Source organism: Colius striatus, chromosome 8 (genome assembly GCF_028858725.1).
Source record: "Colius striatus isolate bColStr4 chromosome 8, bColStr4.1.hap1, whole genome shotgun sequence".
Classification (NCBI taxonomy): domain Eukaryota; kingdom Metazoa; phylum Chordata; class Aves; order Coliiformes; family Coliidae; genus Colius; species Colius striatus.
Window position 1 is genome coordinate 35,113,392 of NC_084766.1, and position 14,484 is coordinate 35,127,875.

General features: G+C 42.8%; 1 protein-coding gene across 1 annotated transcript; it reads left to right on the plus strand.

Moving 5' to 3' along the window:
- The first annotated feature begins 327 nt into the window (after positions 1-327).
- GPR26 (G protein-coupled receptor 26) lies at positions 328-13,982 on the plus strand. Its single transcript, XM_010205861.2, has 3 exons — positions 328-995; positions 6,165-6,278; positions 13,751-13,982. Exons 1-3 carry the CDS (start codon positions 328-330, stop codon positions 13,980-13,982), a joined length of 1,014 nt encoding a protein of 337 aa, XP_010204163.2.
- The last annotated feature ends 502 nt before the right edge of the window (positions 13,983-14,484 follow it).

The window sequence follows — 14,484 nt, forward strand, 5'->3', positions numbered from 1 at the left end:
CAGGAGAGCAGTTTCTCAGAACAACCCTCTCTCCTTCAAATGGACCGAATGGAGACAGTGGTTCAGTCCTGCTGATATTTTTTAAGCCCTCCTCGCAGTTTGATGGGCATTCCCAGCGCTTTTGTGCACGTCTCGGGAAGCGTTGACGTGGAAAGGAGCAGCGAGGAGGGGGAGGTTGGAGAGAAAAAAAACCTGCAGCTCTTCTAAAAATACAGAGGGCATGCAAGAGTGTGAGCAGGCTGAGTGTGAGCAGGCTGGGGAGGAGGGCGAGGCCAGCACCCTGCGCCCCGCGCTTCCCGACATGGCCTTCCTCTGACCGGACGCACCATGAGCATCTGGGAGGTGATCCTGGCTTTCGTGGTGGTGGTGCTGATGTTGGTGGCCCTGCTGGCCAACGTGCTGGTGCTGATGTGCTTCCTGTACAGCGCCGACATCCGCAAGCAGGTCCCGGGATTGTTCATCCTCAACCTCACCTTCTGCAACTTGTTGATGAGTGTTTCGAGCATGCCCCTGACCTTGGCCGGCATCATTTACAAGAGTCAACCAGGAGGAGATCAGATCTGCCACGCTGTGGGCTTCCTGGAGACTTTTCTCACCACGAACTCCATGTTGAGCATGGCAGCTTTGAGCATTGACAGGTGGATCGCTGTGGTCTTCCCTCTAAGTTATCACTCCAAAATGAGGTACAAAGATGCTGCTCTCATACTCAGCTACACGTGGTTACACTCGGTGTCGTTCCCGATAGTGGCAGCTTCTCTCTCCTGGGTGGGTTTCCATCACCTCTATGCTTCCTGCACCCTGTACAACAAGAGACCAGAGGATAGGACACAGTTTGTGATTTTCACTGGGGTCTTTCACACCCTCAGCTTCCTCCTCTCCCTTATAGTCCTGTGTTTCACATATCTAAAAGTGCTGAAGGTGGCACGGTTTCACTGTAAGAGGATTGACGTGATCACTATGCAGACCCTGATGCTGCTTGTGGACATCCATCCCAGGTAAGGTGCCTGTGCGTTCAGCAAGTGAGACTGTGCAGGAAACAAGGAGGGGTTCGGTGGTATGTCAAATACAGTCAGATCCGTATCACAGCAGGCGAGGGAGAAGGGGAGAAAAGAAGCATCTTTCTTGGCATTTTGTATTCTGCATGTTTCTTTTTACTTGTGTTTATTTTTCCTGTTGCAAAAGCAACTCTTTTTGTTTGTTTGTTTGTTTGTTATGCTTAAGGGCTTGTTTTTGGAGGGAGAGCAAAGAAACAGGCAGTTTTGGCTGAGCATGCACTTCCCTTTGAGACACGGATCAGCTCACTGCCCTTTGTCTCCAAAGGTGAATCTAATGATCAATAGATTTGCATTTTTTGGCACTGTCAGCCCAAAATGTTTCTGGATCTCTGAGAAGGAGCAGGCTGAGGCTGCACATGTCCCTCAGTACAGTTCAGAAGGGGAGCTGGATGCTGTGTGCAGCTCCTTCACCCAGCAGCTCCCCTACTGCTGTGCTCTCTGTAATTTTATCTTTCCTGAAGGCAGAATTATATAGGAATAACATCTGCAAAATGCATATACTTGAATGTCCATACTTCAAACTGAGAGAGACTTCGACAGCAATGTTAATGTGACAAGCAAGGGATGTATAAAGTCCCTTTCAAATGAGAGTCTTTAAGCAAGCTCCTTGTGCCTAGACACAGAGGGAGAAAAGTCTGAGGGCTGGCAGGATGATGAGCTTGAAGGCAAACAACAAATGGATATGAATATAAGCTGAGGTGGCTGAGTAAAAAACTCATGTCAGGGATTTTGCATGAACTATAAATCTTGTATGAATAGGCTATGTCCGGATCTGGAAGAGATGCAGACTCGGCTGAAGAAGGGAGGGAGATAGAGCTTTCCCTGGGTCAGTGGTAAAGCTGAGGGAGAGAAAGTCTTGCTGGGTGCAAGCCCAAAGGTGCTGCTGGGCAGGCAGCGATCCTGATGAGGAGCTGGGGAGAGCAGGAGAGGAGAAAGTCAGTGTAAGCTGTGAGTATGCAATGGCTCTGTCCACAAGAAGCTGAGGACTGAAACAGGCACAGCTGGAAGGATGTGAAACTGGGATGGTGAGAAGGGAGCAACAGGACAAGTCAGAGTGATCTGCCTGGGAAATGGGGATTTGGGGAATGAACCTGAGCAGCTGAGGCAACATAGAGTGGGACAAGGTGGCTGGTGGATCATCATGTCCTGGCTGAGCACTGAGGGGCTCTGATGAGCTGATGTGGTTGGGGGTAAGGCTCAGCTATGACTGGGACAGGGTGGAAGAGTCAATAAGTGAGTTCTGCAAAGGGGAAACCAGGGCCAGTGGTTGAAGTGTGGGAAGAAATCAGCCTGGTTTGCAGCTTAGTGTGTTTGAAGCAGATGATTGGAAAGAGAAGTCTGATGCATTTCATTGGGAAAAGAGAGGAGAAAATGATTTGGCTAGGCAGGGCAACAGAGCAGCTCTGAGGGATACATGTGCTGCTGGGGAGACAGTCAGAGATGGGATCTTAAGGTTCAGACTGTCTCAATCAGAGACTGAAGGGAAGGGAAATGTCTTTTAGAAAAATGCTGGCATCTGGCAGCACAGGGACATGTCTGAGATAGTCTGCCTGGAAGAGAGGAAAGCCAAGAGCAGCCAAAGAAAGTAGTCCCACACAGACATCCCACCTGATCTCCTGTGCTGTCCTTTGCTCTGCAAGCTGGAGGCAAACATCAGCTCTCTATTTACAGCCAGACAGGAGCCGAGCTGCAGGACTGAATGCACATGTGGCTGTCCTCAAAAAAAAGGTCATATTTTGGGGATTCCTAAGCCTGAGGCAAATAAGTCTGAAAGGATCAGGGCAGGACAGCATACTGTCAGAGAAATAGAAACATTTGCTCAAAATTCTCCACTTAAGCTGTTTAATCTGTCTCTTGATCAAGAATGCAGAGCAAAACTTCAGGCAAGTCCTGTTACTGTTCTTCAGAAACATATGTATAAATCTTCCCTTATCCCCCAAGTCATACAGAGGAAAAAAACACTCTTCTGCCCTACGTGCTGTCTGGTTGCTAAACTGTGCCTCCACTGCTCTTAGTTCCTGCACTCCCAGTGTTACTCCCAGGACAGTGTTGTAAACCCTCTGGGGCTATAGCAAAGGCTATGCCTAATGCTTGAAGTATGCCTGGACTGCACAGCAAAGTTTAGAAAAAGGACAAAAATCACAATGGTATTTCTCCTCCTCTGCATTTCTTTTCTGGTCTAGGTTAGTTTGACAGTGTTTGTATGCAGCTCACTCAAGGGTGGATTCAATGGGGCTGCAGGAATGACAGCCTTTCTTCAGAGGAGTTGTACAGGCACTTTACTGCAAGTTACCTGTCTTATTAAATCTTATCTCTTGCATCAGGTTATTCTAATGTCTCTAAGTAAGGAGAGTTTACAGCTTTCCAGGCTACAGAAATGGTTATTGATTTGACCTATGATGGTGTTGTCTTAACTGGTGACAGCTACCCCACTGCTGAAAGAGTTAGAATTGCCTTCCCTGCTTGGAGGGAAGGTCTCCAAGGCTGCAGAGCTCCTGGAGAAGTCAGTAATGTTCATAAAGCTTTGACATAAGAAGGGCATCATTTGAATTATATAAGTGGTATATAAGCAGGCAATGTCTTGTTTACTACCCTACCTAACAGCATATACAAGGATGCTGGGAGAACGCACGTGAGAGAACTAAGTTTGTAATCCCCCTTTAGACTACCCTGACTTCTGGCTCCTTGCACAGTCTAGTTTCAATGCTGAGAAATGTGTACAGACAATTTTCTGCTTCCTATGGCTCAGAATCCACCCGTAAGGGGGTCCAGAGACACATTATGACAGATGGGTTTATTACCTGTGACTTGGAAAGACACGAGTGATCTTCTGAAGATCATTCAAGATGAGTACAAAGGAAACCTCTAAATACCACACAAAACCATGTGAATGTTTAGGGCACATGTACTTTCAAGTCAGCTTAGGCTTTTTTACTGGATGCTGCTTTTTCTTGACTTTGTTCTTAAGACCAAGATATCTTAACTATTGTGAGAGGTTTGGGCAAGACTTCACTTGAATGCTTAACCATGTTTTTTCTTCACTGAAATTATCTATACTATCTCTTTGGTTTATCCAGCTCTACACATCTTAAAGTCCAGTATCTCATAAACTTTGTTTAAAATAACAAACCTTCAAAGTGATGTATCTCAGATTTTCAGGGATATTAAAACCTTTAAATTAAAGCTTAGTCAATAATCCAGTTCCATGTTCACTACTGGAACTTGCATATATGTTCTTATCTTAGTGCATGAAAGCATGTGCAAAAGCAAATCTGTGTACATTGTCTGTATGAAGGAGTGAGATAAAATATTTTCCTCTCTCAAGTGGTATTTATTAGCTACATCTGGAAAGGCCAAACAAAAGAAATTGGTTGAAGTCTATCGGGACTTACAAAGTCATATATGAACTCCAGGAGTCAAAGACAGCTTTGTATGTGCCAGTAAGGAAAAGATGTACCTGGGGAAACTGTTGGAGACAAAAAATACATGATCCTAAACACCCTAAAAACATCCTGATTGAACTGATTTTGGAGATTTATTTTCCTATGTCATCAAGTGCCTGGGTACTATGAGTTTAATAACACAGTTCTTAAGCACAGCTGTCGAACATCTAAGGTCATGACTCTGCACCTAAAAACGTTCCAAGTTCTCCAGCTCTTGCAGAACTGAAAGCACACAGGTTCCCATGAAGAGGTGGATATTTTGTTTTCCTTCTCAGCTGTCATTTCTAGCTGCAAATAACTCAGACATAGAATATATAACACTGCTAGATGTGCTAGATGTGCTTTCATACTACTTAAGCATATTAAAAGCAAGATGAGCTGTTCTTTCAAGGAGGAGACACTTTTCCTCTGGTATGTATTTCAGTGAGACATCAATTTCAAATTTACAATGAAAATGGAGAGGCCAATGCCAAGCAGTTACAAAACACAGCACATGGGCCAGACTATTCAGTTTGCCCAAGATGTGCCTGTGTTGCCACAAGACCTGTGCAGTGACTCAACAAGCAGCAGCACTGCTATGTGTGTTGAGAGGCGGTTTCAAGAGTGCAGTTTGGCTTTGGTTTTGCCTTTTCCCAAAGGAATTTGTTTAGTTACAGATGGTCCTGGTGCTCTGGGAGATGCAACCAGTGCTGCCCATCAACCTACCTTCCTGGAGAAAACAGTAACATCTACTTCCATTAAAATGCAGAGCCAGCACAGACCTTTGACAAGCAGGTAGAGAAAAAGGATAGGCTTTCCTGTTATCACTCCTTTGGCAAGCAAATGTGCTGATTCTGAAGGGGATTCCCCTTTGAGTGGAAGTGTGGTCTTAGCCCCGTGCTCCCATCACCTTGCTGGCACACCAAGGGTCTTTGCAGTAATCTGGTTGCCTGGTGAGACCACCACCAGGAAAAACTCTTGTCCTAAAATACCACAGGTAGGAAAAACACCAGATGTGACTAATTTGTATCTGTTTAGTGGGGAACATGGCTAGTTTCAGTCAGGGAGTCAGAAATTGCAGTGCTGTGGGTTTGTTCTACAATTCCTGGCTTTGCAGTGTCCAGCACAGCAGCCATGCAGAGCTGCACAGGCTGCAGAAACGTCTATGGCCACAGAATTCACAGCTAAGGGGTAACAGTGATTGCTCCAATTGCTGAATGGATTTGATTGTGTTTTATTGCTTATCTTGCTGGGAAGTTTCTCCTGTGTAAAGTAGTAGTGCTGGAATTGCTGTTTCTAGGGAGGGAGCATGCTGCCTACCCCACTCTGGATAATTTCCACATCTCTGAATATCATGAGTCAAACTTTGGCCTGAAAATACAACTTACAGTAATTCAAGAAATGATCTCCAGCTGAATTCAAGGCTGAAGTCCACAAATTTGACTATATAAAAACTGATATAATGGGAGTGTGTGTGTATAAATATAATGTATTTCTCAGTAACTGTAATCATGCAATGCATTAATGCTTGGTGTTGTCCCCTATAAATGCAATGCACCTGGTATTGGCTCATACAAATACAACACTTACTGAAGAGATTGATTTCCATCATTCCATAAGTGAAGCCCTTAAAATCTGCTACCTGATATGATGATTCATGTTCTTGTTTGTGTTGAATGTCACACAGTGTAAGAGAGCGTTGCCTAGAGGAACAAAAGAGACGGAGGCAGCGAGCAACAAAGAAAATCAGCACCTTCATTGGCACTTTTATACTTTGTTTTGCACCTTATGTAATTACAAGGTAAGTCCAAACCTATATACTGGAAAAGAGTACTGAGATGCACTCTTAACTCAGAGAAGTAGGGCACTCTGAAAGAGAAAACTGTTCAAGTCTTCTGTGAAGATTTTGTGCGGCGTTTCCGCTCCTGTGCCAGAGATCGAGTTTACTGAGCTAACAAAATGATGTTAAATGTCATAGCACTCATCTGATACAATCCTGATGCAGTCTGTGGGCCAAATTCTGCTTGTTGAGCTCGGTTGAGATGTTGGTCACATGGGAGTGATTTAGGAAGTCAGTCCACGGGATTTTGCAGACTTTTTTCAGGTCAAAGAGGTGCTTATTCTTCACATTGCCTCCTCAGTTCAGGGGGTGGTCTGCAGGAGAAGACACTTGTCTGCATAGGTCAGACTGTAAGAACCTAGTCAACAAGATCCAACAGAGTGAGAATATGGTCCACAGACTTAAATGATGGTTTTGTCTGACTAGATAGAGTTTATTACTCAAAAACATTAAATAGCAAAGCTGTTCTGGCTCATAGCTAAAAAACCCATATTGTGATTTATGGTCAGATGTCTACCCTCTAGCTTATCTTTGGAAATGGCTCCTGTGGGAAACACAAAATTAATCCAATGAAACATGAAGTATTAGAAAGTGAGTATATCCAGAGAAATGTTTTCTAGTCATTGAAGGAAATTTACCACTTGCATTCCTTATTAAAAGGCTCTGGAAAAACTGAAATGTTACTATGGAGAGCAGAGAAAGAAAAAGATATTTGAAAAGTATCTCTTATTTCACTACAATAAAATAGAAATTATTGGAGTTGACTGCAGTCAAACTCATATCCACCATGAAAAGCCTTTGAAGAAGCCAAAGACTCGATGTAAGTGGGCATGGAGCCAACCCCAAGCTTTTCCTATTCAGTATAATATCTTGAATTTCTGTTTCTAACATACCAATCCACAAGAAGGTCTTGAATTCTCTTGGCAAAAATGGAAACCTGCATGTCACATTGATTTTAAGTTCATGATAATAATAGGCAATTAATTCATGCTGTTTCTTTGTAACAGTGCTGCAAATACATTTGTAACAGTTACTACATTTACCTTCACTTTCACTTAAGTAGTCACAAGAAGATACTCCATGCTGCACACCATAAAAGGTTATGAAAAGATTCATAATTACAGGCATGCAGGCTATAAAAGAGTATTTGTCTCATTACAAATGGTTAAATTACATTTTATGCTGCATCTCTGAACTTAGTGAAAATCACTGCAGTCAGGGAATAGCTTGTGGCTCTGTCCTGATTCCCTGAGTGCTCTAAGCAGGACTGTCAGAAGTGTTTTTGTTCTGCTTCATAGGCATCACCTCCCCACCTCCTCTTAACACTGTGGCATCCTAAGTTGTGTCCCAGTAGCCTTAAGATACAGAAGAAGGGTTGGAAAAATCCTGACCCTCCTCCCTTTAGTCAATCCAATAATCATTTAAACGCTCCCCTGAGTCTTCAGTTTGTTGAGGACTAATAGCTTTGCCATAGAGAGGGACTATGAGAAGAGTCAAGACATAGGGTTTGCATGCATGAAGGTCTGAGCACTTTCCAGGTGTGCTAGGTGGGGTGAAAGTTATCACTTTCCTGGCCTTTTCAGTTCTGACATGTCTAGGGAGATTGCTGCACAATAGTCTCTGGGGAATTCCCTCTTCAGCTGCTCGAATGATCTGGAGGAGGAGATTGAGTGTACCCTCAGGAAGTTTGCAGATGAAATGAAGCTAGTGGGTGTGTAGACCTGATTGAGGGTCTTCAGAGTTAAATAAGGCCAAACACTGCATCCTGCACTTGGACCACAACACCACCATGCAATGCTACAGGTAGGGGCAGAGAGGCTGAACAGCTGCCCAGAGAGAAAGGAGTGAGGGCTGATAGTCAACAGCAGCTGAGCATGAGCTAGCAATGTGCCCAGGTGGCTGTAAAAGCCAATGACATCCTGGCTTGCATCAGAAAAAATGTGTCTAGCGGGACCAGAGCAGTGATAACACCTCTGTGCTGGGCTCTGGGGAGGCTGCAGCTCCAGGGCTGTGTTCAGTATTGGACCTCTCACTCACTGCCACAGGGACACTGAGGGGCTGCAGTGTGGCCAGAGCCGGGCACAGAGCTGGGGAAGGGGCTGGAGCACAAGGGTGATGGGGGGGGCTGAGGGAATGGGGTTGTTCAGCCTGGAGGAGGCTGAGGGGAGACAGGAGCACTCTGCAACTCCCTGACAGGAGGCTGCAGTGAGGTGAGGGTTGGTCTCTTCTCCCAAGTAACAAATGGCAAGAGGAGATGGCCTCAGGTTCCACCAGGAGAGGTTTAGATTGGACACAAGGAAGAATTTTTTCCCTGAGAGGGTTGTTGGACACTGGCTCAAGCTGCCCAGGGATGAAGTGGAGTCTCCATCCCTGGAGATACTGCAAAGTCATGTAGCTGAGCTGCTGAGGGATGTGGTTTAGTGGTGGGCTTGGCAGTGTGAGGGGAGTGGCTGGACTCAATCATCTTAAAGATCTTTTCCAACCAAAACAATTCTACGATCCTATGAATCTCAGACCTTGCTGGACATGCCATTGCATGGAGGGGTTTTTGAGGACATGCATTACTGTGCTCCCCTATCCCTCACATAGCTGATGGTGGTGAAGTCAGCGGGATTAGGAGGCTTTTGAGCTAAAACATGTAAGCAAGTACTATTTTCTGGACCATGTCCAGTGCTTTGCACAAGATAGAGGCAATCAATCACAGTTCAAGGCATTGAACAGAAGACAGCCAATGAAGTGTATTGCTCAGCCTGTCATTTGGACTGCCAGCTCTAATCAGCAATGTACTTAAATTAAACATGCTTTTAAGTACTTTATTAATTGAGGCCTGAAAGCTGCAAATCACAAGGTTTTACTTTAACATCTGTCTGCTTTCACAGTAAAACTAAATAGTTGTCTCTTGCAATTCCATGGAACAATGAAGGAGTTTATAACCCCAAACAGAGAATTCTTCTCTGAATAAACAAGAGTTTTTCAGATTACATTAAGGTAAAAATCAGATTAGGCACCTCTTTTATGAAGACAACACCATTCTAATTAGTTCAGCAACTACTCTTAAATAGTGTATCCATAGAATCTGATTCTTCTTGATTCAGTGTTTCTATTGTAGCAAGATGACTGATGTGTTACCTCACATCACAGATTTCCAAGCAGAGCTTGTTTCTTGCTTTGTAAATATTCAATTAGTTCACGTCTCTTCTTTTGTTAAATTTATTATTATGCAATTAAATAACATTGTTCAAAGCCTGTTTTCTCCAAGGAGCATTTTCATAAGAAAAAAAAAAAAGTCATATGAGTTTCTAATATTAATTTCTAACTCCAGGCATTTCATAGCGAGATACAGAACTTTGCTCATGTAAGTTAATAAGCACGGTCAATGGGGAAGGAAATTGGCCTTAAATTAAAAATCCTGAAGCAATATCAGAACGAAGTTCATAGCCTCAAACCCTCAGGTTATGGAGGAGGATGGTGGAACAGGCAGAAGAAGATTAAAATTCTCTTGTATCATCTCTGGGGCAAAAGGGGTAAGCAAACTGTAACTGTTTTCAGAGGGATTGCCTGACCTCTCTTCATGCAGATCCTGCTCAGGTAGACAAGCAAGTTCAGAATGCAAGTTACTTTCTTGCCTGTCTGTGTATATGAATGCATAATTTCCCTATGCAATCCTAGATTGACATACTCAAAGAAAGTAGCCTTCTAGTCTTCATCAAAAGCCTCAGCTGATGTGAGGTAGAGATATTTTCCTCCTGGGTAGGAAAATGTCATGGTGCAAGCCAAAAATCTTGATAGCTGCGTGCTATCATCATATCTCTCTGATGTCTCGCTATTCTCACATCTCTGGACTGACAGGTAGTTCCTGCAGCTCTGGGGAACAGCAATAGCTGAAATCAATGGTTTGCAAGATTTCCTAGAAGAGATTTGAAAGATTAGCTATAAGAGCCCAAATGTCTGCTTCCCTACAGAAGCTGGCCTGATGAAATATATGCACCACTTAAGGGACAAAAGTGGCAAAGGGTATTTCAGCCAACCACCAGTGCAATATCATCTTTGTATCAAGAAGCAATCATTTAAAAAAAGCTTTTTGAATAGCAGGACAGCACACAAAATAGTCTTCCAAGCAGTAAAATCAACAAGATTAAAGTCGAGGTCAGCTTTTGATATCATTAACACAAAAGAAACAACTAAGGTCTAATTCTGATACTGTGGGACTTGTGTGTGTGGGGAGGGAAAAACCAAACCCACAATAAGAATTAAACACAAACAGAAAAGTTAGAAATGCAAGCTTAAAGAGCTGGTTCAAATCCCTGAAATAAAAAAGGTATTGAAGACCAGGCAGTAAAAGAGTGGCTTAGGGAAGCAAGATGGGGAATGATGTAGCTGATACAGTAGAATTTAATTCACAGGTAGCACTGAAATATTAATGCTCCTTCACTGAAAATGTCTTCTTTTTCCTGAAGCTTTTCAGGAAAATTGCAGCTATGCCTATAATTTCCCTCATAAATAAGAAACAAACCCCTCTTTCAAAGGCAATAAAGTATGTGACATGCCTTGAAAGACTGACATTTAGTTGTTTGTACACGGAATGGAATTGCACAGCTTAGGGTTTATCTGCATTTCTGTGTTTGCTGCCTGTTGTCTGCAAGTGTAATTTACCATAAAAAATAATGCACAAGAATTGCTAAATGTGTAAATACCAAGGACACTTAGGGAACATAATCATAGAAGATATTTTAAATGCTGTGCATAGAAGTGTAGGTTTTTTAGCTGATCAGTCAAGGAAAGTTAGGAAGTCTAGTCTTGCAACCCAGAAGTGTCTATTCGATATGCTTTAAATGGAGATTGGTAACCTCTTGTAGAACTGATTGACAGGTTCAGGCAGAAATCTGTCACATTTCAGTCATTCAAGGCATCCACTGAATTTAATTAAACTCCATCAAATTGCCATCTGCAAAGCATCCAGTAAACGTAAATCTACCAGGTGAAATTCAACATGATGAAATTAAAAATGCAAAGGAGGCATTAAATGTAGGAAGTGGAGAATAACAAGGAGGAGGATGGCTTATGGTAGGTTGCAAAGTAAATATGACTCAGTAGAGGATTAATTTAGAAATAGTTCTTGTTTTTAGAGCATATTAACATGAGTGTCATAAGCTACATTTTATTAAACAAGAGAGAATACACCAGATGACACCCTGCAGCAGCTTGAGTAGATGATGCTGATATTTGAGTCTGGATCCTTCTTTGTAAGAAAGATATCACCTATGAGTTACAAGTAGAGGTTGAAAGAACAGCATTTGTTTAGTAGAAATGAGAGAGAAATGGGACAGATGGTACTTTGGTATCTCAAAGTTGCTTACAGTGACCAGCTGAGCCAAGGGACATCAATGGAGGGCCAAGAGCAAATTCCAAGTATTTTCATGTAACAGCCTGGTCCCCTCAAGTTTCTCTGTGAGCCCAGAGTATCTTGGCTTATGTCACTATCCCTACAAAACATCCTTGTACAGGTGCACCTCATTTGTAATGGAAGTGATATATAAAGTTATCAAGTTTCCAGGACAAAGCACACAAAGAACTACCAATATCATGACAGTGGCTAAGACCCCAGCACTGGCTGCAAACCCATGGAGCTCAGCCCAGCATTCCTATCAAAGAGGAACCAGTGCTTTTGTCATGGAGTTGGCAGTCTAGGCAAACCAGAATGCAGAGGACAAGCTTGTAGTTAGTAGTGTAACAAATTAAAGCTCCTTAGTCTCATTTTTGTGCTCAAAGGACTACTAAACTGCTTGAAATACCAACACTATTCTCATTGCTGCTACAGGAATCACACTTGAGATTGCTCCTTGGAAATAGTGCTTTGTCTGAAGAAACTTCAGCAACTGAAGTGTTTTCCAGGCAGGTGTAAGAACACAGGCTGCTGAAAAGAGTTTGAGCAAAGATCATATTTGCCATTGCATAGTGGGTCTCTCCAGCAGCACATCAGGCTGGTCATCCTCTAGAAAAGCCAATAGTTTCTCAACAGCTGTAGAGACAGATACTGAACAGAACTGCCCTTCAGTGTTGCTCAAAGATACCTCCTTCTCCCAAGGAGTTAAAAGGTTTGCCTTGCTGAATTAGCTGCAAATGTATATGTTTGACCTTTAAAATGACTGTTTTGAAAAGATATATTATGCCATCTCTCCATGAATGAGCTTTTCTTCCTTGTGTGCTTGTCCTGTGACCCAGACAAATTCTCTCTGTAAGAGTTGGACTGGCTAAGAAATATAGATAGGACTGGTGAGGTGGCTTCTCAGGTACACTAAAGGGAACCTAGAAGCATGAGTTCTGACTAGATGCTGTGGTTTTAAGTAGCTAATGGCAGGGGAATGAGACTCCCATGAGACCAAACAATGGTTTCAGACTTCAGTGCTCAAAGTATGGTTTTGCTTTGATATTTAGAAAAGTATGTTAAACAATGCAGAAATAATGTTTTTACGAGTCTTGTGGTTAAATTTGCATTCATGATGCATCAGGAAGTGTGAGAGTCATCAGGAAACATACCTGAGAAGATTATACTCCTTTCATTCCCTTTGGAGCTATATTAAGCCTGTGATGAACTTCAGAAACATTGATAGTATGACACACACTACTAGAAAAACGCACAAGAAAAAAAGTGTTAAATGAAGAAAAAACATAAAGAAGTGTAAATGTTACTGTCTAACAAGAGCTCTTATTAGGACTGAAAACCCTAGAGACATCAGAGAAAATAACACATTGTCAGTATAGATAAGTTTTGGCAGAGACTCAAAGTGTAATGGTTGAGGATATGTTATGTAGGAAATGATTTATCAGTAGGTGATGCATGATATTTGGAATGAGCAGAGAACTTTCTGTGAAGTGTTGACCTGCCTTCCACAGAGTATTTGTGATACCAAACATGGTGTTCACTAGACAGTAAAAATAGAGTTGGGTACAATACTCTAAAGTGAGTATCTTGGCCTGAGTGATCCCGACGAGTTGAAAACCCAGCTCTACATCAGAGATTTTGACTCAGTTTTTACTCTCCAAAAGGCATATTCAACATTTATTGAGGCAAATGATCAAGAGAGCTTTTTAAAAGGGAATACATCCAAGGTCTGCTTCCAGTCACTGTAAATGTACAGACAGAAGTACCAGTCTAGGATGCTCTGAGGTTTGGAGGTCAAGACACAGTGATGGGAACTGTATGTTCCCATTCTTGGGAAACAGATCTTAAGTTTACATTTGCAGTCTTGGAGGGGAGAACTACAATCACATTTTCATGAGTGTGACCGGCTTTTTCTTTCTTTCTCTTGCAATTGGCCAGGAATAGATTGAAGAGTTTGAGGGAATGTTGGGGGATCATTTGCTTACAGTTGTGCTGTCTCTCTGTATTTTTAATACAACTATTCGCTCTTTTAACTTTCCTCTTTCCACAGACTTGTTGAATTATCCTCTGTGGTCCACATCAATTCCCACTGGGGAATCATTTCCAAGTGCTTAGCTTACAGCAAAGTCGTTTCAGACCCTTTTGTGTACTCTTTGCTACGGCATCAGTACAAGAAGACATGGAAAGACATCATAAGCAAGATCCTCAAAAGAAGCTCCATCAATTCCTCTGCCCTCACAAGCGAATCGCACAACCGGAATATATTGCAGCTGAATGAATGAAGAGCTTGGTATGGGACATATAAGACACATAAAACCATATGTGGGAAACAAAAGTAACTGGTCTATCTCTAGTAGCTGCTCTCAGCTGTCAAGGTTTTGGGAGGCAGTCATGGACAGGTTGAGGCCCAGCCTGTGTCCCTCCAGTAGCCCACGTACCACCTGAGGTGGGCAGGCTGCTTTGTGCCTCCTGTCTCTGACCAAGAGTGCTATTGATCTGTGGTCCTGCAGGCTTCTCAGATACAAATCTCCCATTGATTTCCATCAGCTGTTACACATACATGTGGGGTAAAAAGCTGGTCCTCAGCAGGAGGACTCATGGGGGTAGTGGGTGCAAAATGGTTCCTTCATAAGATTATTCTGAAGAGCTGCACAGGGATATTTGTGCTGTATTTTTCACTGGCTGCAGGTAATGCTCTCTTCAATGGAGCTGCCAAGCTGGCTTTGGAAAAAACACCTCAAATCAGTTGTTTCAGTAGATTCTATAGAGAACTCTTAATAGGAA